This window comes from Lacerta agilis, chromosome 3 (assembly GCF_009819535.1).
Source record: "Lacerta agilis isolate rLacAgi1 chromosome 3, rLacAgi1.pri, whole genome shotgun sequence".
Lineage (NCBI taxonomy): Eukaryota > Metazoa > Chordata > Lepidosauria > Squamata > Lacertidae > Lacerta > Lacerta agilis.
The window spans coordinates 8388374-8415573 of NC_046314.1; the positions used below are offsets into that span (position 1 = coordinate 8388374).

Here is a 27200-nt window from a genome sequence, read left to right on the forward strand (position 1 = left end):
GTTTTTATTTTTGCCAAGAGCATCCATGACAGAAAGCAATGCATCGAAGCATCCACACATTCGTCCCTTATCCAATCCAAACTGTCTCCCTTTGTTCAACAACGCTGATTATCTCTTCTTCCAAACTGTCAGCGGAAGAATGGTAGAACAAAACCCAATATTGACTAAGTCACTAGAACTTGGAAGCTTTTTGGGTGTACACGATTAATCATTAAAAAATTATCGGGGATTTTCTTTCTTTCCCAAAGAAGCCCCCTTCATGTTTATAACAACATGAAAATAATTTAGTATCTGAAAATTCCTCTTGCCTCTGTCTACCAATATGTCTACAGTACTGCGCAGCAGAAATCCCATTCATGTCAACGGGATCTCATCAGACTAACTTTGTGCACAGCTGTAGCCCAAGCATACATCCACCCAAACTTCCACCAAGATTTCAAAAACAGAAACAAATAGCCATTGCCTATCTTGTGCTTGCATGAAAATTTTCTGACCTTAAACAGTGAGAAATTCCATTTTGGCTAAGTTTAGGAGAGAAGTGCTTGAACCTGATGAGGAGACCTGGGCAAAATTGTTTCTGGATCTTTATAGCCATTGTCTGGATTCATCACAGCTGAATATACTTCGCTATACGCTCTGCAGACTAGTTCCGTGGACAGTTTTATTATCTGCTGTCTAAAACAAAACAAAAACACAGTGTTGAGAACAGTAATGAACACAAAATATCTGTCTGCATACTTCTGCACCTTTGCAGAAATTACCGTATATTCCGGCGTATAAGACGACTGGGCGTATAAGACGACCCCCAACTTTTCCAGTTAAAATATAGAGTTTGAGATATACTCAACCACAGATTTTCCACCCGGCATATAAGACGACCCCTGACTTTTGAGAAGATTTTCCTGGATTAAAAAGTAGTCTTGTACGCCAGAATATACTGTAGTCAAACCTCGGATCCCGAATGCATCCATTTCGGAACATTTTGGCTCCCGAACGCCGCAAACATGGAAGTGTGTGTTCCGGTTTTCGAATGTTTTTCGGAAGCTGGACATCCGACATGGCTTCCACTGAGAGCAGGAAGCTCCTGCAACCAACTGGAAGCCGTGCATTGGTTGTTGAGCATTTTGGAAGCCGAACGGGCTTCCGGAACGGATTACATTCGACAACCAGTCAGTGCCCTTTCCTCTCCAAAAGCTACTGTGGGAGGACACTGAGCAAGTGGGCTTCTCTAGCAGACCTGGGAAGCAGAGGGCAGACTGCGGAGAGGGAGGAAAGTGCAGGAAGGAGGGAGAACTGGGAGACCCACAAACTCTAGTCTGCCCTCTCCTGAGTCCAACTGCTTTATTTCAGCTGCAAAGCACTGCTGATTGCCACCCCAATGGATTTTCATAGCTCTCCATTTTTTAAAATCATAATGATGGAATTTGGCTTCAAGTGTTCAGGCATTAATTGGTTGTAGTAGCCCATTTTATAGATAAGTATGTTAAGAAACCAGTTTCATTCATCTGAAAGCTGCATTCGATTCAATCTCTCGAGTAAGAGGGTGGGATAAGTTGAAATCTTCCAGTATAAATAAAAGATCATTGTTCTTGATTAAATGTCTATATAAAAACACTGTGCTGAAAGTGTGTTGCTCTACAAAAAGGGCAGCTCACAGGATCCGTACTAGCCACAAAGCAAGGTTGTATCCTGGCTCCCGCACCGTTTAATTTATATATAAATGATACTGTCCAGAGTTTAACATCCCAAGAGTATCGTGCCCCTAAATTGGCCACAAAAGCCATCTCTATATTATTATCCGCAGATGATGCAGTACTTCTATCTCAAACAAAAGTGGGCCTAAAAAGATTGATGAGGGCATTCTCAGGATACCGCCAAAGAGAACAGCTGGCTGTGAATTACAAGAAAACTAAAGTCATGGTGTTTTCAAGAAACTATGGATAATCAGTTGATAGAACAAGTTAAAGTCTTTAAATACCTCAGCCTTATTTTTCAGTCAACAGGGTCATGGGGAGCACATCAGAAATGTGCAAAGGAAAAAGCGTCTCAAAGCACCAAAATTCTGACACACTTTTTCCATAGAAAAGGTGGCCATCGCAGAGGAGTGGCAGATGAAACTAATGGACTATGCAGAATTGGCTAAGATGACAGGGAGAATTCGAAACCGGCGGGATCAGAAATACTTGGAAGATTGGAGTGAATATGCGAACTATTTGAAAAACAACTGTAATCAACTGACTACGCTTGTAGGACTGCAAGAAGTTTTGTAAGGAGGACTATATGAAATACTGCAGGGAAAATTTAGGAGAATGGACTATTAGTTATGGATTAATAAAAGTAATAGTGAAAATAACAAAATGCAAGATTAATTGATGAAGATTGAAAATCATTAGGCGTAGTTGATGGAAGTCCTAGGCTTATAGCCAAAATAAAGCTCATACCAAGAACAAACTTAGTTGGTCTCTAAGGTGCTACTGGAAGGAATTTTTTATTTTTTTATTTGTTTTGACTATGGCAGACCAACACGGCAACCTACCTGTAGCCAAAATATTGTATAGGATAAGAATCCCTCTGTGTCTCCACATAGGCACAGTATAGAATTCCCAGCAAATGGGGCGAGGGCATGTTGTGGGCATCGTCTCCTTGACATCCAAACAGTTGATTAGTTGCAGGACGAGGATGGGGAGGTAAGCAAACAAAATGATGGGTACAACCAACTCAATAATGGATAATGAACACTAACTTTGGGCCAAGCAGTCCTGAGACGAAGGTCCTTCCAAGAACCTCCTGCTGCCATCCTCTGATGCAACTGTCAGCCAAGGGGGTGGAGAGAACACGGGCAAGAGGATTTTGGTCAAAACTCTAAAGATACTGCAGGCCCGGGTCTGTGCAGGCCCACTGCCAAACGGTGGCTTATAAAGAGGCTACATGGAATGATGAATTTTGATATGGATCAGAATCTACAGCCGAAAAATGAAACCCAAAGCCAAAACGCTTACTTCACGGTAGCACTTAGAAGAAAGTTTATCTGTGGCATTAGCAGCCCATCGGGAGCCGACAAATAACGATCAAACTGGACCTAACACAAACAGAAGAAGAACAGGCATTAGGCACTAAGCATCTCACCCAAATTTTCTGGAATCAAGGGAGCAGGGAGAAGCTTCATGGTGGAACTAATGGCTGTGGCTGGAGTGGCCGACCTTCTCCCTGCCTGCCTGCTGTGATCCTTATGAAAATCAGACCCCACCACACACCTTTATTTATGGGGGTTGAGGGAAGCCCTGATGTGTTTCACGGTGATGCATTTAGATCCGTGTCTAAATTTGGCACCGAAAGAACAGAGAAACAAAGAGGATGGGACTATGGGCAGCTGGAGACTGCTACCTGCTCCACTTGATTTCCATCTATTATGGAGGTCTAAGTTTGAGGGCTATTCATGCACAAGAGGATGGGAAGCAGGATTGTGCATCCTAGCCTGTCCTCCATGTCAGGAGCCCCCTTTCCTAGCGTCTGCTTCTCCCCTGCTCCTTAACCCTAACTCTTAATGCTTGTGTGTGCAAGTCTATCATCTATTTCAGGCTTCCTCAACCTCGGCCCTCCAGATGTTTTGTGACTACAATTCCCATCATCCCTGATCACTGGTCCTGCTAGCTAGGGATCCTGGGAGTTGTAGGCCAAAAAACATCTAAAGGGCCGAGATTGAGGAAGCCTGATCTATTTCAGCTGCTCAAATTAAACCAATGCCACCGTTATCAATTACTAGAAACAACTCTTGGACATATTTCAAAATGATACAACAGAACTTTGCACCAGAATAGAATTTGTTGAGTATCTTCTTACACGGCCTAAGATACCACTGAATATGCTCGCTTTAGTCAAAGCAATTTTCTGTGCTAAGGGTTTGTGACAAAAAGACCACACAAATAAATAGCCAACAATCCTTTTGGTTATCTGCACCAACGTGGTATCTCATTAAAACTTTAGGGGATAGTTTAATTTTCATGCAATGTAGCTGTGTAAATGAAAAAAATGTTCTGAAAAACATCAAAATAAAACCGAAGCAAATGCACAATTTGGATCCACCTTTGCACAAAAAAGAGGGTATGCTTCAAGGTGGTTCATTCACAGTCCCATTTATTGCTTTGGAGTGGAACAACCAGGAGAGAGGCAAGTCATTCGGTTCTAAACTTCCGTGAGACTATGAAGATACTCCTATCATCCCCATACGCTAACTGAGCCAAAGCACATGTCTCTTGGAAAAAGTATACATTGCTTCCTTGTTTACCCCCTGTCTCCTCTTGCTCCGGTTTCTATTTAATAATTACTTCCCCCTCTAAAAAACAAAACAAAAACAAAAAACAGCTACAAATTAAATTCCAGTATCTTACCATTGAAGCTTTTAATGACATGGAATCCATACTGGGTACATTTGCCAAGGGACCCTAAAAACACAGCAATGATAAGCAAATAAATAAATATTTAACCATCACTGTTAAGGAGTGCCGTTGGTTTGGCATTAAAATGAATATTCTCCTATTTTAAATAGGAATTCTCTAATATTCTCATTAATCGAGAATATTCTCCAAAAGATTATTCTCGAGAATTTAACATCACTACCCTTGACACATAAGTCAGATTACATCTTAACTGCACCACAAGTTTTATTTACTCACAGTTTGGAACAGAAGTGGACTATACTCATTTCTCCCCAAAATTATTGCTTACCTGCTCTGGTTTGTGCTGCTGTACAATGTTATAGATGTAACTCAGGCCCACTCTATTCAATACATAGGAAGCTTGCTCGTTTATAAGGGTATCCAAGTGCGCTTCAATCTAAAAGACAGAAGGAAGACATTTATTACTTATCGGAATGGTAACTGAAGAAACAGCTTGTTGGCGAAAGCAATTCAGAAGAAAAGTCACTGAATGCAACAAAAGCATTTTGACTATGTTATGAAATTAAGTGCATTCAAAGCGCATTCCTTATGGGCCAATAATAATAATAATACAGTGGACCCTTCAGATAACGTATAACAACAACAACAACAACAACAACAACAACAACTTATTATTTATACCCCAACAACAACAACAACAATTTATTATTTATACAACAACAATTTATTATTTATACCCCGCCCATCTGGCTGGGTTTCCCCAGCCACTCTGGGCGGCTTCCAACAGGATATTAAAATGCAATAATCTATTAAACATTAAAAGCTTCCCTAAACAGGGCTGCCTTCAGATGTCTTCTAAAAGTCTGGTAGTTGTTTTGTGGAGTGGTGTGGTGTAGTGGTTAAGAGCGGTAGACTCATAATCTGGGGAACCAGGTTCGTGTCCCCGCTCCTCCACATGCAGCTGCTGGGTGACCTTGGGCTAGTCATGCTTCTCTGAAGTCTCTCAGCCCCACTCACCTCACAGAGTGTTTGTTGTGGGGGAGGAAGGGAAAGGAGAATGTTAGCCGCTTTGAGACTCCTTCGGGTAGTGATAAAGCGGGATATCAAATCCAAACTCTTCTTCTTCTTCTTTGACATCTGGTGGGAGGGCGTTCCACAGGGCGGGTGCCACTACTGAGAAGGCCCTCTGCCTGGTTCCCTGTAACTTGGCTTCTCGTAGCGAGGGAACCGCCAGAAGGCCCTCGGCACTGGACCTCAGTGTCCGGGCAGAACAATAGGGATGGAGACGCTCCTTCAGGTATACTGGACTGAGGCCGTTTAGGGCTTTAAAGGTCAGCACCAATACTTTGAATTGTGCTCGGAAACGTACTGGGAGCCAATGTAGGTCTTTCAAGACAGGTGTTATGTCTTTCGGGTTGTGAACGCGGCAAACCCGGAATTGTATAATTCCGTGTTTCACCGTGTGCGCATGTGCAGAAGTGCTCTGCACACTTCGCACATGCGCACAAGCGCTCTATCGTGCCGTGCGTGCGCACAGAAGCGGCACCTCATGTTGTGAACTTTTGGGGGTACGTAAGGACCCCCGGAATGAATTAAGTTCGTATCCGGAGAGTCCACTGTAACTTGATCCATCATACTAAAGATTTGGAAGGAACAAAGGTTTCCCTCCATCTGCCCCTACCCAGATGAACCAGCTTTCATTGGCTGGTGTGAGTGGCTGCTGCCAGTTGGGGAGTCAGAGCAGTGAACGATCCAATGCATCTTCACAACCAATAGGTGGATGGAAGCTACTGCTGGAGGAAAAATGGCGCGGGGAAAGAAAGGTCCTGGATCTGAAACCTGCATAGTAAACACGCGTTTCCACACACAACCGCCCTCCCAACCTGGTTAGTGCAAGTGGCAGGGCTGCGATGCTCCATTAAGCTCTGCCGTTGCTGGCCAGGGGTTTGGATTGCCCCCAAGGCAAAGAGCCAAACAAAAAAACCCCACAGGCTCATGGTTCAGCTCTCCTGGAAAAACCACAGGTTGTCAACCATATGGTAAAGCTTGGCTACAGCTCACGGTTTGTCTGGAAAGAGTCGAGCCATGAGCCCTGATCTGGATGAAAATCCAAGCCAAACCATGGTTTAGGCTCAGTGTAGCATGGTTTCAAAAACACCAGGGAGGAGTTAAAGAAGCTGCAATCTCCTCAGTTGGAGCCCACGCTTGTTGGGCTAAGCCATGTTTTGGCTAACTGTTAAGTGCGAAGTAGGCCAAATGGGATTTATTTTGTGATGAGTTGCAAACAGATGTGGAGGAGATGGAGGGCTGGCACACACATCACCTTCCCCCTCCCCATATGGGCACAATCCACCTCCAGAACCATACATACCCATTTGATAATTTCAATCTGTTTTCGCATTTTAACTTTTTAAAGGACGACAGTAAATATTTCTTGATTTTTTTGTTTTATCTTTTATAAACTGCTTTTGAGATTTGTTTTTTTTTTTACAATCAAGTGCTGTATGAATTAAATAAAAATAACCCCACCCAGATTTTGAACAGGAGTACCATCTCCCAAAAAGGATGGAATTTGGGATCAGTACTGAGACTAATCCATCCAATCCACTTTCACAATAAGGGTGCATTTGGATAACGGCGTCTCACTCCGTTTATTCATCCATAATATGCATTGCCCATGGAAACAAAGCATATCAAGGCTCTGGGAGGGGCAGCTGCTATAAATAGGATTTGGCAAATTTAAATGTATGGCGAAGATAAGTCAGGTGAGCTCTGCAACTTAAGCATCACTACTCAGCCCTGCACGATGATGCCTGATTGTACCTGTCTACCATTTTGCTACGATCCACTGGATCCCTGCCTCATCAGGACTCTATTAGAAAAACCTAGAAAATGCAAAAATCAGTTAACCTTAACATTAAGAGGAGAGGGTATTTAAGAATAAAGATTCTAACAGAGGAAATATATGTAGTTTGTATGTGTTGTCTTTCCTTCGTGTAAAAAAAAAAAGTAGCTCATGTTGCAAGGCATGGGTGAAGCATTTACCTGCTTCATTACTGCTGTCTTGTCTTTGCTTCCCATAAATACCATTCTGTGGTTGTACACACCTGTACAGGTGAAACTCAAAAAATTAGAATATGGTGGAAAGGTTCATTTCTTTCAGTAATTCAACTTAAAAGGTGAAACTAATATACGAGATAGACTCATGACATGCAAAGTGAGATATGTCAAGCCTTTATTTGTTATAATTGTGATGATTATGGCGTACAGCTGATGAGAACACCAAATTAACAATTCCAACTTTGGGGTTTTCATCAGCTGTACGCCATAATCATCACAATTATAACAAGCAAAGGCTTGACATATCTCACTTTGCATGCCATGAGTCTATCTCATATATTAAACTCCAGTAGCTAATGAAAACAATTGCTTACATAAACGGACTTTTCCACGATATTCTAATTTTTCGAGTTTCACTTGTATGTTGACTTTACATACAAAGCTGTGAGGATACACACATTTTGAGGAGATTGTTTCACATTTACCGTATTTTTCCGTCTATAAGACGCTCCCATGTATAAGACCCCCCCCCATTGTTAGCGACTCAATTTTAAGAAAATGAAGGGAGATGGCCCAAAGTTGTTGAGCTCCCCCCCCCCATGCCACTATCTGTGCATTGGACGACCCCTGTTTTTTTTACATGATCTTTGAGTCAAAAAACCTCGTCTAATACACAGAAAAATACGGCATTCCCTGTTAATGTTTGATAGCAAAGAAAACATCGGGAGGTTGACTGGATGTTTACCTGGTACTGTAACATTTCTAGCCGTTTATCCGTGAATTCAAACAGAGCCAGCGTTGTCTTCATCATATGAAGCGAATTCACCATGAAGGTTGCCATGTCAGCAGACCCCAAGTTACTGGCAGACACAGTACACATCTGCAGCAGGGGATCCAGCACACAAGAGAGAACCTAACGGGAAGAAGAGCATGCAAAAAATGCTGTTAACGGGTGAGAATTCTTGTCCATTCCCCTTTCTCTACATCTCCCAAAGCGGAGGAATGATGCTGAAAAGGGGGAAACTGCATTTGCCTCCGACAAAGAAGCATTGCCAGCCACTTGTGCTGTCTACTGCACAGTCAGCTGGCTTGTTAAAAGTCTGAAAAGCATGTTGCGCAGGGAAGTTGCGCAAGTCATTGCCAGCCCGATGCAGACGCAATAGCTTAGGCAATTGATGGTGCTTGCTTATGATGTCCAAACCTTGCTCTGAGAAAAAGGCAGGTTCGAATTACAAGGAGGCTGGACATTTAAATCAAAGGTTCCAACAGCTTCCTATCAGGAGCAGCACAGCAACAGAGCAGTCTGCAGCTCCCTCCCTTGGAGGTTTTCAATGCAATGCACAACAAGCAACTGTATGGGATGCTTGGCATAGTGGACATCCAAGCTCAGAATCACGTCACAGGGCCACAGAATAAAGCTGAGACTGCTCATCATTGTTGTTTAGAGAAACGACGAAGATGGCACTTAAAATGAGGTAAACAGGAAGAGGTAAGGCCTGAGGTCAAGGGATAGCTAGCAAGCAGAAGAAGCCTGCCCTGTCTTGTGCAAAAACAGAGAATAATTGAGAGAGGAGTCTCCAGCACTCAACGAGGTGAGGTGGGCGGGGGGGCTAGGTCACATGATCTACCCATGTGACATTGTCAGAAATCTCTGCTGCCAAACATAAAACAATGTTTTCTCTCACAGGAGAGCCCCAGACACGACTGCAGGAGCTGCTCACCACTGTCTATTCTTGATCCTGATGTACGCAAAACAATGCCACATCTGTTATCATTAGAAATTGCCACGGATCCAGCACCATATCTCCTCTTTTTTCCCACTGTCTGAATTATGGTTTCTGTCATCCTGTCCCCCTGAGAGCCCTTCCGTCAAGTTGCTGTGGCTCCTTGCAATTTCAACCAAATTTACCTGCCCAAAGTCAGCTTGACGGGTATCCAAAGGAATGACACAAGAGTCGTGCGATGCTAGGACCTCCCGCAGCAGAGCAAGGGTTTGAGTCAGTGCAGAGCTTGGGCCAAGGTCTGCAGGGGGCAGTTCAACCTACAAAACAAATTACAACTTATTACTAAACTGAAAACTATGGAGAGACCTGGTCTGAATAGAGATACTGGATTCTTTTCTCATTACACATGCTAAAGCTATTTTTGGTCATCTGCATACTATCCCTTGCTTTTTCCTGCAGGACTAATTGCAGTCGTTAACAGTCATCAACAGGTTTACCATACCCATTGAGTCAATCAGCCATCTCCTACTACCCTTCTGAGAAAAACCCCAGCCCACCCTCCCACTATATATAAGGGTCTGGTGACTTCTGTTTCAGTGTATCTGCAGAAGTGTGCATGAACACGAAAGCTTATACCCAGAACAAACTTAGTTGGTCTCTGAGGTGCTACTGGGCTATTTATTTACACATACAGTGGTACCCTGGGTTACAGACACTTCAGGTTACAGACACCGCTAACCCAGAAATAGTACCTCGGGTTAAGAACTTTGCTTCAGGATGAGAATAGAAATCGCGCAGTGGCAGCACAGCAGGCCCCATTAGCTAAAGTGGTACCTCAGGTTAAGAACAGTTTCAGGTTAAGAACGGACCTCCAGAACGAATTAAGTTCTTAACCCGAGGTATCACTGTACATACATACATACATGCATACATACATACATAACAAATGAGCATCATGAATCCTGCTGTGTAAAGAGCTTGGAAACTCCCTATATCAAGGGCATGTTGAGGGCCTGACAACATACAGGAAGCACATCTGTGAACTATACCACATATCAGACGTCTGTCCACCCCATGGTGGCATCCTTTCAAGGGGCCGAGAGCCACATCCAGCCCCTCTCTGCCTTCCATAGCTCTGTTACAACCTAATCCCTTTGCATTGTTTAACACCAGCAAAGATCCTCTTCTTTTTTTCAGCCAAGAAAAGGGTCTCGTCCTGACGTGTGGGCCAGGTGTTTGTTCAACCTTACTTTCAGATGCTGGGAGAGTGAAAACCACAGCTCTCTTTCCACAGTACATGAGAGAACTGCTCTGTTATGCTGAGCAGTCCAATCAACAAAACCTGTGTACATTTCTTGGCTGAGGAGATGCACGCGAAATGCTGAAGAGCCACGCTTGGCCAATGTTTTAACGTGGGAAATTGTCCTGGTGGAATTGTGCACCACACACATGTCTATTGCAAGCCTAAAGCCGTTCCTTAAAATTGGCTGATCTGCCGTGAGACTCCTTATGGAAACACTGTACTCTGAGAGGCTCGTGGGTGGTCACCAGGACCCTCAGCAACTAGGAGCAACTAACAACTGAACCATCTGAAATGTAGTCGTGCCTCAAAAAGGGGGCAGGTGCCGGGGAGTGCATGCAGGGAAACCGAGGGCAAGTAGCAAGAAATCCAGTACGCTGACTCAGCTTTCTTTTGCGTATCACAGCCAAAAACAGAGGACTACGAAAGGGTGAAGGATTCTCCCTACCTCCTGCCCTGCTTTCTGGTGCTTGCACCAGGACAGAACTGAGAAATACCTTGCACACTAGACCACTGCTGTAAAAACATAGTGACCACGGTGGATCCACAATGGTGGTAACAGCAACTATGATCCCAAGTGTCTACATGGCAAAGCAGTGACAGACTACACCAGAATGTATGAACTCTTTGAGTAGTAGCAGTTAGAGAATAACAACTGGCAACCTTTTCTCTTTAGCGTCCCAACGCAAATATATGCGGTGCGAGTTTACTGATTTGTTGACCTGCATTCATTTCAGGCAGGTGTACCTTAGCAAAGTACACCAAGTTTGTCACTCTGTGGCCTCGTTTCACTTCTTTCAGTGCAAAAGGCTTTAAGCACCAGTTTTGAGGTGGCACTGAAGTAAACGGCATTGGCTGGTGGGAGGGGGAAGATGCAGAACGAGGAAAGGGCAGACAAGTGTGGTGAGCAGCAGAGGCGAGACTTGGCGGCAGAGGGTGCTGATGGACCAGGGAGTTTCACCAAGAGGGCAACAGTGCACAGATGAAATGCAAAAGCCAACAGCGAGGTTGCCGATCACTTCGATAGTACAGAATCTGGACTTCCAAGCTTGATGCCTGCACAGAGAGTCCACTGACAATGCTACAGAACCTACAACTGCAGACGTAGGGAAGGGAGAGAGGGCTGACTAACCCCTGAAACAGACCTTATCCATCAGTTTACTTGCATGAAGGCTCAAACTGTTGAAGAATATCTTTTTACTCAAGACATGCATCTCTTCCATCGTAGTTAACAGCATGGCTGCGGTGTTCCCCACAATATTACTGGAAATTGGAAGAGAGAAAGAGAGGCAGTAAGAAATTTCACGATAAACAAAGCAGACATATATCAAAGTCCAGCTATTTAGCTCAATAAAACGCTACAAAATGTTTTCAGAAAAAGTAGCACCTAGTAACTAAAAGAAACCTATGCCTTGCCTGGTGTTTTTAGGTGTTCTCTAAAGGCAAGAGGAGACGCGGGTGCCGCTGTGGTCTAAACCACTGAGCCTAGGGCTTGCCGATCAGAAGGTCGGCAGTTCGAATCCCCACGACAGGGTGAGTTCCTGTTGCTCGGTCTCAGCTCCTACCAACCTAGCAGTTCGAAAGCACGTCAAAGTGCAAGTAGATAAATAGGTACCACTCAGGTGGGAAGGCAAATGGCATTTCCGTGTGCTGCTCTGGCTTAGTCATGCTGGCCACATGACCCGGAAGCTGTACACCGGCTCCCTCGGCCAGTAAAGCGAGATGAGCGCCGCAACCCCAGAGTCGCCCATGACTGGACCTAACTGTCAGGGGTCCCTTTACCTTTAAAGGCAAGAGGCCACCAAACTCTGAGTGTTGGTGTTGACCTTTAAAGCCCTAAACGGCCTCGGTCCTGTATACCTGAAGGAGCGTCTCCACCCCCATCATTCAGCCCGGACACTGAGATCCAGCACCGAGGGCCTTCTGTCGGTTCCCTCACTGCGAGAAGCAAAACTACAGGGAACCAGGCAGAGGGCCTTCTCAGTAGTGGCGCCCGCCCTGTGGAACGCCCTCCCATCAGAAGTCAAGGGAATAAACAACTACCTGACATTCAGAAAATACCTAAAGGCAGCCCTGTTTAGGGAAGTTTTTAAACTGTGACTTTGTATTGTATTTTGGTATTTGTTGGAGGCTACCCAGAGTGGCTGGGGAGACCCGGCCAGATGGGCGGGGTATAAATTATTATTCCAAATGTTGATGGATTATTACTATCATCACTGACTACTGGCTATGTTGCTTGGAGCTGAATGGAGTTGCAATCTTACAACATATTGAGGGCCGGAGGCGTCCCATGGCTCTGCTAGATGCTGATATTATTGAGTTCCATAAGTTATTTCCCTTACGTAGAACAACTGGTTTAATGTCCTTTACAATGTGAAACATGCACTTGATCTCACCAATGAATACATGGCTTTGAAATAAAGTGAACTGACGTGATTCTATTCTCCTTTTGGAAATTCTGCAGGAAAACTGGAAAAGCAGGACAACTTCAAAGCTGAGTGTTTTGCAAAAGGATGCTTTTTCTAATGGCCAATTATGGTCTGACTAGTTGCCTCGGAAGCTGAGCATAATGGTACTATCATTGCTTGAAGAGGGCAGGAGCCCAGGGATGTAATTTTAAACAAAGAGCAAAGTGAATTGAAAGCACATCGAAAGGGTTTTGTTGTGATAACATCAGAATATTTTTTCCCTAAATACAAGTTATAAATAGTATAGAGATTACCTTTTTAATAAAAATAAAGATTCCTTACTTACTAAAAGCAGTACTAGGACTTTGTTACTTTCCTCCTCAACGCAAAACCAACTCTACCAGCTCTGAAATTCTAAACACTGTAATGCAAAGCAAGGAATTTGCTTTTCTCTTTTGTTTCCGTTTACCTGATGGTGTGGTGGTAAAATTTTAGAAGATTAGAAATTTTATACAGCAGGACTGCTCCTGGTTCAGCTACGATCACCTGTTCAATCCTAACCTGAGGAAACAGATTGACACAAACATCAGTTATGCAGAATTCTTTCACATCCCATTATGAAGACAATGTCTATGTTGTCTTCAAGCAGGTAAGACATTAGGGGTGGGGTGGGGTTTGGGAGGTATGGGTGCGGCAGCAGAACTGCTGGATTGGTTCTGCTGCCGCACCCATCCTGCCCCTGCCCCATCCCAGTATTCAGAAGCAGGAAGCCAAGGCTGCAGTGCTGGCCCTCCCACTGACCATGCCTGTTTTTCTGGGTCCGGTAACTTGAGGCGCGAAGTGATAAAAGTTTTGCTTCAAACGAGGTTGGAAAATTCATCATGACAAAACTATTTAGGAAAATAAGAAGCCAGTATTGTTTTGATGAAATATATAACGAGAACAACAGACAAGTTTCCAACACGTTTTGTCCTGCTTTTTCTTGCTTTTTTCACTCTTTGTTTATAGGACTATATGGGAAAATGCACCTCGTTAATAAATGCTCTCTTATTCCGAGGTGTCAGGTCCTTGTGGTGGTTACTCACGAGTAACGAGGCAGACCTCCGGACTGAATTTCATCAGGTTTTATTGGCGCAAATTATTTACAGTGCAGAGCAATAAAGTTCATGTGCATCTCAGTCACTAGCAGAATCCGGGAGTGGCCCCTTCCAGCTACGCCCCCAACGTAAGAATTTCGGCACCCCGAGTCTCCTCCTCCCCTCTTTGCGTTTCACCCCTCTGCACAATTGGGGCGATGGAAATGTCGTGCCTCCCTCCTGGTGAGCCAGTCGAGGTGCGGTGCTGGGGCTCTCCACATCGTCTCCAAGCCCTTTCCCCACCAGGCTGGCCATTTCCCTCTCCTCCCCACTAGAGGTGTTGCTGCTTCCCGTGCTGGAAGAGGTCTTGCTGTCAAGGAGGCGTCGGGGCTCTCTGTACTGTGGCAGAGCCTCAGCCCCCCTCCCACTGCCCGATGGCAGTTCCCTGACACAAGGGCACACATAAACCAACATACTCCACCTTCAGAGGCCGGCAAACGCCTTCCGTGATGTGTCCAATCACTTCTTGCATATTTTTTTCCACTCCTGAAAGGAAACATAGCCAGTGTTATTCTGAGGTATTTCAACAACCATGCTTCCCATTGCCACACACTCCCTTGAAAAAAGGAACACCCAGGCAACTCTAACACATCACAGATTCTGTGAGAATTATGTACCGGTATTTCCTCCCCTCACGCTATAAGTTGCCTTGAGCATAGTTATAATTATGGAAAGTCGGTACACAAATAAAATGATTATGTATGTAAAAACCACCCAAATCCAACTTGCTTACTTTCCACATCTCTCTGTGCACACCTTGGACTTTGCCAACACTTTTTTTACAATCCTCCACGTCCCCATACCCCAATTACACAGAACAAATATCTGCTGAAGTACACTGGCACATGTTTATCACCACGTAATCTTTCCCTGGAGATTCCAAATACACATTTCCTATGTGGTGGGAATGCAAGATTGTAAAAAAAATATATTGGGAAATCATCTATAACGAATTGAAAAAAAATGTTTAAAATAACATTTGTAAAGAAACTAGAAGCTTTTCTGTTGGGTATTTTAGGACAAGATGTGAAGAAAGAATTGAGGGCACTACAGTCATCTCTCTAGTTATGATAGCTGCGGGTTGCGTTTGTCACGGGATACGAACGCGCCGAACCCAGAAGTACCGGAACTGGTTACTTCCGGGTTCGGCAGTTCATGCATGCGCAGAAGCGCCGAATGGCGCTTTGCGCATAAACACCGAATTGCGCTGCGCACATGCGCAGATGCGGCACTTCATGTTGCGTTCTGCTCATGTTGCAAATGGGGCTCTGGAACAGATCCCGTCCGCAACCAGAGGTACCACTGTATTTATGTATGCGACAACAGCAGCAAGAATTTTAATAGCACAAAACTGGAAGACGGGAGAAATACCATCCAAAGAACAATGGCATGAAAAGTTGATGGAATTTGCAGAATTAGCAAAATTGACAGATAAACTGCATGAAAAAGATAATAGTGACTTTGGAAAAGAATGGGAACCTTTTGTAACAGATTTGCAGAAACAATGTAAAAGTATGGACTCTTTGGCAGGGTTTAAATAAACATACATAATGTAATTAGAGAGAACAAGGAAGACAACAATGTGATAATATATTACTATATATAAGCAGCAGAATGCAACAAGTGGTTTAACAAACCAGAAACTGAAATGGTGGGAACCCAAGGGGGAGAGGGGAATTTATAAAACGATTGTTTGGTTAAGCTGAATAATGTATGATATATGTATGAAAACCAATAAAAACTGATTTAAAAAAACAAACAAATACACATTTCCTGAAATTGAGCAATACCTTCAGTAGTGATATGTTTTAACAGGGCTTCCAGATGCTCCTTTTCTGAAGCAGTAGCCTGATGCAGCCAAGCCAACATGTCTCCTACATATCTAAAACCAAAAACCAAAACATCCTGCTGCATTAAATGATACTTCTAGCAGCAAAATCACTATGCAGCGTACGCTTCCATGACTGCTATACCTCAAAGGATCGTGGGAATGCATTTCGATAGGCCGGGGGGTTCCTCCTGGACCTCCCCTAGTAAGAGCGTCGATAAAGCCACGGACCACAGCACTTCTTCTGGCTGTTGCAAACTCATCAAGGGTGTATCTACAGTGGAAATGAAGAGGCACTTTATTAAAATGCATGTGCTTTATATTGCCACTACAATCATCAAGGTGCCTTCCTTTATGGGAATGTAAGTACCGTACGCTATGCACAGAAATAAACTGTCTGAAGAATTCACCACTTGAACTCCAAAAATGCTTTTCACAGCGTGAAATTGGTCGGTACCATGCCTCAGCCTCCCAACACAGGATCTGGTGGTTTGTTTCAAAAGGCAATACATTATATGTGGATGAGCTAATCAGCTCCGGTTCCAGATGGGAAATGGCGACCTAAGCTAGAAAATATGGGAATATAAGCAACTACAATGGTATTTTGGTTTAGGAACAGCTTAGTTTATGAACAACTTTTTTTTTAAAGATTAAGAACGCTGCAAACCCGGAAGTAGGTGTTTCGCTTCCTGTTGAGTGTGTTCCATTTGTAAATTGATTCCCTAGCTGCTATGGGAAAGCATGCCTTGGTTTAAGAACGCTTTGGTTTAAGAACGGACTTCTGGAACGGATTAAGTTTGTAAACCAAAGTATCACTGTATTATATTGGTCGCAGAGGGTTTTTAATAGCAGGGGGGGCTGCAACACATGGGCCAAATTAACCCTGCTTGACACCAGTTTAGCATTATGTTTCTATCAGGGATCCTTGTTTAAACCTATGCATTTGCAGCTGGTTTAGTATGAAAATAAGTTTGCTAATAAGAGGTATAGCGCAGTTGGTCAGGGTGTGGTGCTGATAATGCCAAAGTTGCAGGTTTCATCCCCATAACTGACAACTGCATATTCCTGCATTGCAGGGGGTTGGACTAGATGATCGTCAGGGCCCCTTCCAGCTCTATGATTCTATTATTCTTTAAACCAGGATCCCTTGAATGTAATGCTAAGTGCAGATTCTTGAAAGTGAAACCAAACTTTCCAGAGATTCTCCTCCCATCTATTTTATTTGGGGGGGGGGGCGGGCACGAGTGGGGGTAGAGAAGGCAAGGGGAGTACATGAATCTGATGTTCTGCTTCAACTTGCTGAAGTTCATCCAACTAGCACTAAGTCAGAGTCTGATGGTACACGTGAACTGTGCCATTGTGTTATGAAGAAATAAAAATGTAGAAATAATATTAGGATGTATTTCAGCAAGGCATTTCATCAAATGAAAAGAAAGTTGATGCTATATAGAACAGGCATAGGAAAACTCAGCCCTCCAGATATTTTAGGACTACAACTCCCATCATCCCTGACCACTGGTCCTGTTGGGAAAGATGGAGGGCACAAGGAGAAGGGGACGACAGAGGATGAGATGGTTGGACAGTGTTCTCGAAGCTACTAACATGAGTTTGGCCAAACTGCGAGAGGCAGTGGAGGATAGGGGTGCCTGGCGTGCTCTGGTCCATGGGGTCTCGAAGAATCGGACACGACTGAACGACAACAACATGGGAGTTGTAGTCACAAAACATCTGGAGGGCCGAGTTTGCCTCCTGCTATAGAATTTGGTAGGTGTTCCAAGACTGCCACCTTGTGATTAATATCAAACACTGCTAACATTCTTTAAAAATCAGTCAACTGGTGCTGAAAAAAGGAAAGCCATTCATAACACACAAGTAGCAAGCAATAAGGAACACCCCCCCCCCCCGTTATGATGTGATAGGAAGTTATCCCAAATCTTTAGCAATAAATATGTAGAGTGGTGGAAAGTCCCACACCTTGAAATATTCAATTCCACAATGAATGAACTTTTTAAGCTAGCTTCTGGTCAGAACGATGAAGCCCCCACAATATTAATCTTGGTGACATTATGTTCTGCAACTAAGACATGCAACATACTTATAGAGAACAGCCCTGTCTTGCAAAGCTTCCATCGCTTGAGCTAGAACTGGGGAAATGTCACAGGATTCTTGGGTTAAAGTTCTGCATTCGCCTGCAAAGAGGAAACGATCAGGCCAATAGTAAGCAACGTTTCTAATCTTTACAGCATTCTAAAAATAATGAATAAAAGTTGTTTCGATCCTATTTGTAACCAAAACGCATATTTTAAAAACTCATCTCAAGGCCTATAATAATAATAATTAATAATAATAATTTTATTTATACCCCGCCCTTCCCAGCCAGAAAACCGGGCTCAGGGCGGCTAACATCAATTAAAATCACAGCAAGAAAACATAAAAACGATCAATTTAAAATAACAGATTAAAATACAAATTTAAAAATTCAATTAAAACTGCAGGTCTCAATCTCAAAATATCCCACCAATAAAAGATGAAGCGTAAATATTAAACAGAAACCAACCCAAAGGCCAGGTGGAACAGCTCCGTCTTGCAGGCCCTGCGGAAAGATGCCAAATCCCGCAGGGCCCTGGTCTCTTGTGATAGGCTGTTCCACCAAGTCGGGGCCAATATTGAGAAGGCCCTGGCCCTAGTTGAGGCCTAGAAGACTAAGCTTAGGAGTCCTGCCCAGGGCTGTCATTTTGAGTCATATGTGGTTATTTCCAAATCAGTGGGTCTTGGATAAGGATGCCTAGGGGCTAATAAGGGAGCTTAAAATATTAGAACATTAAAACATTCCAGCTGCCATAAATCTCAGGGAACAAGCTATGCTATTACAAAGACTAAGACCTCAGATGAAAACTCTAGATAATATTTTAGAGACTAAGACCTAAACCACATTTCTAATGGCTGTCATATTCGTATTGTTTATTGTCATATTCGATTGCTAATTCAAACTTAATTCTATTGTGTTTTATGTTCGCTTAGTACAGTATGTGAATCTGGTCAGGGACCGTAATAAATTTTATTATTATTAAAACATTCCTGTTATAAAATTAACCTACTCCTGTGGCTGAAAGATAGGAGAAAGAGAGGAGATAATGCTGATGCAGTTGGTATTGCTTGGCTGACTGCAAACATTTGCAAAAAGACTTCATTTTTCTCCCATTTGTCTGTTTGGTTTTATTGTGTAGTTGTTGATGTTTTAATAATTTTATGTAATTATATGCACGCAAGGTCAAAATGCAGTAAAATAAATGTTTCTATAAACCATAATGATTTACAAAAATGCAGTAAAATAAATGTTTCTATAAACCATAATGATAGTACTGGCTAAACTTATACATTAACAAAAAATATATATCCCAGGATTAAACAAGAGTGTAATAAGTAAGTTGATGCTATAGAATTTGGTAGGTGTTCCAAGACTGCCACCTTGTGGTTAATATCAAGCACTGCTAACATTCTTTAAATACTGTAAGCATCTTTTCAAGAAAAAGTATTATCCCAAATAACTAAGGTACCTTGAGCCCATCGGTAAAGCTGCTCATAAGCAGTCTCTTGAAGCAAAGCCATCTGTTCCATAATTTCTAGGCTGCAAATTTAAAACAATTAAATGCTTTTAAAAAGTGTTTTATGAAAATAAAATAAAAATCATTAAAACACATAATAATCTTTAGAGCTATTTCCCCGTTCCAAATATATTCACAGCCCACTTTATACAGCTTAAACAGAATGTTGACTACAACTTCAGCCATTGCTTTGTAGTTGTTCAGTGAGAACTCACCCTGATCTCTGCTGGTTTGTGCGCAGAAGAATCTTGACATCGTTGTGGATTTGTTTTACTCTCCCCAATACCTTAAAAAAGTCCTAGGAAATGCAAGATTGAAAGTCACTGGTATTTTATTAAAGTAAACTGTCCACACAGAAATATCCCCAGATCATTATACAACATGCCACAAACTTTCCAGTTAAAAGAATTTCTAGTGGGAGGATAGGCAAGATCTCAATGCTAAACAATGCAATACTATTACTAATACTAAAACAAGAGTTTTAGTTCACAACCGCCATCCCAAACGTAATTTCTCCAAATACACATCAATGTATGTTTTTGCCTATATTTAAAGACAACCACTAGGCATGGTCTATGAGCTAAGTCATATTGTATCCTTTCAAGGAAGCAGGTTTGCCATACAGCCGGAATTTCAGGAACATAGCCAGTACTCAGCGCTTGCAAACAGTGTCCGGGTGGAAATTTAGCTTTCTATCAATTTAGCTTTCTATCCAGAGAAAGACAGGTTTTATACTTACTGAACAATGTCACTAGAAATACAGCCTCCCAAGCGGCTAAATTTCTTTTTTTAGCTTTTAAGCGTTGTAAGATTTTAATTGATTGTATCGATATGGGGCTATCTGTTTAGCTCCATTCCTTTGTGGGTTATGTTTTTCCTTTTTTTCTTCTTCAAAGTTCCTTCAGAGGTTTTATAATTCTGTACAAATGTATTTTTTCTGACTGAAGGTCGAATAAAAGAATGTATGTATGCTTTTTTTAATAATCGGTTTCTATCATATTATCAATGCTTTATGATACATTAGGAGCTATAGGGAACACACAATATGAAAGGAACAAGATAAATGGAAGAGAAAGGATCCACGTCAAGTGCTAAAGCTAGAATATTATTGCTGTGCATGCTCATATTACCTCTGTAACAGGCCCATCTCTTGTGCTTCGAAGGACATTCATCTCTTCTGGAGAAAGCTGGAATTCTGCTATGAACGCATCTGCTATCTGTGCTTTCAGTTCTAACCTTTGGCTGCAATTAAAAGGTTGAAATCTGAAAATGGGATACTTATAGCAGAGTCATATATGTGTGTCGACTCGAAGTAAGTCCCAGTGAGTTCTATGGGGTATACTCTGAGAAACGTTTGTCTTGAATGAGCCTTATACATCACTACTTCAAAATAGAATATATAGATGGGGAAAAAATAGAGGTTGAAATGTAAATGAAACTATATTTAAAGTGAAATATAAGAAATTTATTAATGAGTTGGAACCAGAGCGTCCAGTCTGTGAAAGGAACAACTACGTCTGTCCACAGAGGATACCATGATCCAATGGAGGTTCTTCATTGCAGGAAGGTGGTGGGAAGGCAATATTCGCCAGTTTCTCCTTCCTGCAGCAGCCCTCCAGGGTGCCCCAACCATATGCATAGATTTTCAGGGGGCCACTGGGGGAAGGAGGAATAAGTCAACAGCGCATCCCTGGCCCCTTCTTCCAGCATAAGCAGATCTCCACTGAGCATAGGTCTGGATTCGACCCAGAAAGCAGAATCAAGTTAGGAAGAGAGCAGAGAGAATTGTAGCAGATCCTTTACATCCCGGTCATCATCTGCTTGATTTATTTCCATCTGGACGTCGCTACAGGACTTCATATACAAAATCGGCCAGGCACAAGAATAGTTTTTTCCCTTGTGCCATTAAATTGTTAAATTCGTAGTTGTATAGCTGAAGGGGAGGTAAATTATGGGTGGGGTTTCTTTGCTTCTTTGTATTGTGAGAGGAACAGTGTCTGTATGTTTACATTGCAATGTAGCCGAAACAAATTCCAAGTATGTTGGAAAATGTACTTGGCAATTATTCCTATTCCTATTATTCCCATTCCTAAATGGAACAATTGGCTTTGTATACAAATTACACAGGCGGGGGGGGGGGGGGGGAGAGTGTGCCCTGGAAATAGGATTTTAATCCACTGAAGAAAGACTTCCAGCGATCTATGCCACTTCAGTGTATTAAATAAGTAGCCCCGGTGATTCACACTGAATCATCCAACAATATAATGATGCTACAAGCAGGAAAATAATACCCACTTAATAAATTAAGCATCTGCAAGAAACTGCTACTTGAGTGTCATTCAACCAGCTTTATATTTACGTATCAGTACTCAGTGAGTGGGATCCGGGTGGCACTGTGGGTTAAACCACAGAGCCTAGGGCTTGTTGATCAGAAGGTCGCCGGTTTGAATCCCCACTACGGGGTGAGCTCCCGTTGCTCGGTCCCTGCTCCTGCCAACCTAGCAGTTCGAAAGCACGTTAAGTGCAAGTAGATAAATAGGTACCACTCCGGCGGGAAGCTAAATGGCATTTCCGTGCGCTGCTCTGGTTCACCAGAGGTTTGTCATGCTGGCCACATGACCTGGAAGCTGTACGCCAGCTCCCTCGGCCAGTAAAGCGAGATGAGCGCCGCAACACAGAGTCGTCTATGACTGGACCTAATGGTCAGGGGTCCTTTTACCTTTACTCAGTGAGTAAAATCTAGATGTTGGGCCACTAACAAAAAAAATGACTTGCTACCCTCCTTTGCATTCTTGGCAATTTCAATTATCGCCCAAATTTGTTAAAATTACATAGCATAACTGAGTTTACTGAACATACCCTGATACTTATCCTGTCTACTTTAAATAGTAATGAATAGATATCCATTCTTATTGAGAATCTGAAACCGTACTTCTTTAAACTTCAGAAATTATACTCAGAGGACCTTTCAATCCTCACACAGTATTATGCAAAGTGAGTTAATGTGAAAATCTCTCATTCTGAAAATTATGTGATTAGAAAAAGGGAAAGATGCATATCCCATGGCAAACATCAGAAGAACAGTTTAATAAAAATGACCACTGGAAGCATTCCTAAGGTTACTTCATTCAGTACAAATGTGGGAGAATCCAGAAAAGCATTCTAATTTGACATCCCAGTAAATATAACAAAAGGGGAAAATACATACTTCTCTGCTTGAAGCTTGGTTGTCTTTTCTATTAAATCCTGGGTTTGCTCCTTGGTTGCCTGGGCCAGAAGAATCACAGTTAAACCCTATTGAAGTCTTAAGGTATATTTCTACTTTTTCATTTGCTGTTTCAACCAAATTATAAGTCATTTAAAGCACAGTAGAACGGTGAACAGAAAGGCAGTTCAGTTTCAGAAACAAATAAAGCTACATTTTTCTTAACCTGGCAGAAAGGCAGAACTTTCTGTATTTATATACCATGGGTAGGCAACCTAAGGCCCGGGAGCCGGATCCAGTCCAATCACCTTCTAAATCCAGCCCACAGACAGTCCGTGAACCAGCGTGTTTTTACGTTAGTAAAATGTGTCCTTTTATTTAAAATGCAAATGGGTTACTTGGGGGGCATAGGAATTCCCCCCCCCCAAAAATATAGTCCAGCCCCCCCCCCACAAGGTCTGAGGGACAGTGGAGCGGCCCCCTACTGAAAAAGTTTCCTGACCCGTTATATACAGTAGACCCACAACATACACAGTGGTTTCATTCCAGAAATAGCGCATAAAGACAAAATTGTGTATAGTCAAAACACACTGGGTGCAATGGCAGGTGGGACTGCCGAAGTTTCTTTTCCTGGATGCCCTTTCACTCACACACACACACACACACACTTTTTTCCTAGCAGGTAAATGTGCACAAAATAAATGTGCTTATGTTGCAGGTCTACTGTACTGTCTTCCTAATACTAGAACTAGGGCCCAGTGCAATACAGAAGTGTAGCAAGTGTGCTAGAGTGCTGGTTTGGTTTGTGGAGATGCAAGTTCAACTCCTCACTTAAGACATGAACTTGGATCAATCACCCTTTCCAAGCCTAATCTACCGCACAGGATTCTTGTGTGGATAAAAAGGGAACTCATCAAAGGAAGGGTGGGATAAAAATCATAGAACTGTTCAGCTGGAAGGGACCCCAAGGGTCATCTAGCCCAGCCCCCTGCAATGCAGGAATCTCAGCTAAAAGCATCTATGACAGGTGTTAAATGTAACAACAACATATCTGCCCCATTAAACTGTCAACAATATATTCATCCCATCAAACTGATCATAATGATTCATAGGGAAAGTGTTTTAGAAACGTTACCTGGATGATTTACATACACACAAGCACCGAATAATGTACACAAGAGAGCTCTTATGCATGCAAAATGTCCTATTAATTTCACTAGATGGAGCAGATTCCTGAACAGTGAAGGGATCCAAACACAGACCTGCTTTTGCCATAGAAATTAATGGGGACCTCTTTTCATGCAGGGGATCCTTTTGTGCCTTAGAATTCCCATGGCTGTAAAAATAAATAAATCTTCACATTGGGATCAAAAGCGATCTCTATGTGTTGTACTGGGGGAAAGTACTGTGCTGTTGAAACTACAAAGTCCCAGTGTGCCAGAAATTACCACATCTGCACACACACCCATTCTTTACCTTCAAGTGATTGGTCATATCCTGGCAGCAGTTGCTCATAAACTTCACATCTTCATTTATGCTTTCAAGTTCCTGAAAGAGCACAGAAACAGACATGTAGCCTAAAACACTAGCACTCATACTGAGATTAGCTTTTTCCACATTTCTCTCCCCCGCCCCCCAATTTTCTGAAACACCAGAACTAACAAGCATAATCTTCACTGTTATATGATACAATCACTGATAAGAATATCCAATGATTCTTCCTCCCTGAAGCTCCAGATTTGGCTTTTCGGTGTTGGAGAGACTGGATGTGCTGCAATATAAGGCAGCATTGCTTTTAGCATTCGTGCTTTCCAACAAGTGCTGGATAGCTCCAGAGATACAACTAACGGTGCTGCTCTATACATGTCTACTCTGGAGTAAGACTCCTTGACTTCAGTGAAGCTGTCTCCCAGGTAAGTCTGTACAGGATAGCAGGCAGCAATAGTAATCTCTATAAAAAATTTGTGGTGGCAAATGGAGATCTGGTAGTATTTTATATGGATTTTGTGAACATGCTCATAGGGGGTGTTGAACTGTGGCCAATGCGAGTGCCCAGTGAGAGAGCCACCCCTTGATAGAGAGAAGTGGAGGGAAAGGATAGCTGTCAGTATTTTTTTCTAGAACCCAATGTGTATGTATGAAACAAGGCACTCTACTTCTCATCTTATTCTTAACAAGATTGTCTTAACAAGTTCCCTGTTTGGCCAATGTGGTTGTTGTTTTTTTTTTTGTTTGTTTTTTGCTTTCTGAACATGAAAATATTTTGCCACAACCAAGCCTAATCCAGTTTCCCTGTGATATATTGTGTGCTTCTTTCTTCTCTCCACAAATTACAGGTACAGTAGGGGGGAACTGAACCAAGCAATGGAATTATCAGTCAGTCATTTGCCTCAGGGACATATAGGTGGGTTTACAGAGGCCCTTGGCTGTCAGCTTCCTGCTGGACATTTAGAGCGTTGATGAATAAAAATGGCATACCTCTTTCACTTGCTTGAAAATGTGAACAAATTCTTCATTTATAGCTAAGCTGCGATGTTCCATATCACCACGTAAATTTCTTCTGGTACGCAGGCTATTTTCTACAAAAAAGACTGAAAGAGCCTTGAGCGCTTCTAACATCTCCTATAAAAAATATATATAAAGATCATACTGACAGTTCATATACAAAATTGACTTCTTTTTTAAAAAGACACAGAAAACATCTTCCAGATAAATCACATTTTAACAATGCTAAACTATCTTTACAATTCAGAGCAAATATATACATTAAATACTCAACGTATATTTGAATATAAACATCAACTTGATGCAATTATGCCATAGTCAACTCAATCAACTAATTACTTTTAAGTAAAGCTAAACCCTGTCCTCTATTGTAAAGACTAATTCTAGGGCATTAGTCCAGCTTGAGCTCCATTCAACTAGGGCAGGCATAGGCAACCTTCGGCTCTCCAGATGTTTTGGCCTACAACTCCCATGATCCCTAGCTAACAGGACCAGTGGTCAGGGATGATGGGAATTGTAGTCCGAAACATCTGGAGAGCTGAAGGTTGCTGACCCCTGAACTAGGGGTTCCAGATGGGAATGCTCATTCCTATCTGCAAAAGATGTATTCAGTCAGTTCAGTAAGGCTCTAATGAGACTTATGATATGGATGATGATATTCAGCTAATTAAGCGGAAACTTGCTTCCCTATGTAAATTGGGGGGGGGGGAGGCCAGAATGCTCTTTTTCAGCCAAAGTAATCAAAACAGGGTAGTTTAATAACCATTCTGTTTTGAACAGCTTTGTGAAAGCAACAGCTTGGTGTGTTTTAAAACCCTGCCTTTCTTTTTTAAACAAATATTTTTTATTTGCATTTTTAATACAGAAACAAAAAAACACACATCCCACATCCCCTTCCCTCCACTGCCCAATTGTACAACTTTCATACCAATCTCTAAATATCTGGTGACTTCCCTTTCACCCTTTTCCTGGTTTATTTTTCTATTAAATCGCATATTCCAAATTTTTAACCTTCAAAATTCTTCCTCTGTTGAATTCTATTAACTCTTATTCTGCTGGATTTACTCAAGACCTGCTAGGTTATTTACTTGTTTATACTGGTTCTTAAAATATTCAATACATGTTTTCCAGTCCTCTTTATATTCTTTATTGTCTTTTTCCTCTTACCCTGTTCATTATGCCTGGGCAATTCAGCACATTCGAGTATTTTAAACAGCCACTCTTCCTTGGTGGGTAAAATATTCGTTCTCCACCTTTGCGCCAATAAGATTCTAGCTGCAGTGGTGGCATATAATATATATTTTTTTGTTTTTTTAGGTACTTCTGTTGTTACCATTCCCAAAATGAATGTCTCAGGCTTTTGGGGGGAGGGGTGTTTCTATTATTATTATTATTATTATTATTATTTTAATTCGTTGTAAATTACTTCCCAGAATTCCCTGATTCCTTTACAGGACCACCACATGTGGAAAAAAAGGATCCCTCTCTACTTCATTACATTTCCCTGCCTTTTCAATGGTGGTGTCTAGTCTACCAAAAAAAAATAGAAGAGGTCTCATTTATAATTTAATCAATTTGAACCCCTCATTGCCTATGGAGCTCAACGGGGCTTACTTCTGAGTAGACCTGGTTAGGGCTGTGCTGTTGTTCACAACAGGAGGGTAAGCCGTGAACTAAGGCAGTCGTTTTTAAATAACTATTCGCCCCCCTAAACTCCTAGAGAAAAGAGAAACCACACGAATGATGCCTTTTTCTATGGCTCTGATTCACAAAGCCTGTGCCTATTTCTCAGATACGGCAGGACTGACAACAGGTCGCCGTATTCAGCTTCGCCCACCTTGTCCGTCTCCAAGCGCGTCTCCAGCACTTTGCGGAGCTTGCGAGAGAGGGGGTTGGACCCGGGCCCTCCAGACGACCCTTGCGAGGAGGAAGAAGTGCCCCCCGACGAAGCAGCAGCCCCGGCCGCCAACGGCTGCAGCGGCCGCTGCTGGTCTTCAGCTGCCGCCGCCGCCGCCATGTTTGCTCCTTTCCT

At 42.5% G+C, this 27200-nt stretch overlaps 1 protein-coding gene across 1 annotated transcript; it reads right to left on the reverse strand.

The window, feature by feature from the left end:
- On the reverse strand, positions 1-27200 carry COG6 (component of oligomeric golgi complex 6). Its single transcript, XM_033142771.1, has 19 exons — positions 27006-27200; positions 25142-25285; positions 24140-24211; positions 22667-22725; positions 20589-20700; positions 19674-19756; positions 19411-19481; positions 17949-18042; positions 15999-16127; positions 15816-15907; positions 14447-14511; positions 13359-13450; positions 11627-11744; positions 9367-9498; positions 8203-8370; positions 4726-4833; positions 4389-4442; positions 3000-3079; positions 1-675 (listed from the first exon to the last, which is right to left on the reverse strand). The coding sequence occupies exons 1-19, from the start codon at positions 27183-27185 to the stop codon at positions 528-530; spliced, it is 2001 nt and encodes a 666-aa protein (XP_032998662.1). The 5' UTR covers positions 27186-27200; the 3' UTR covers positions 1-527.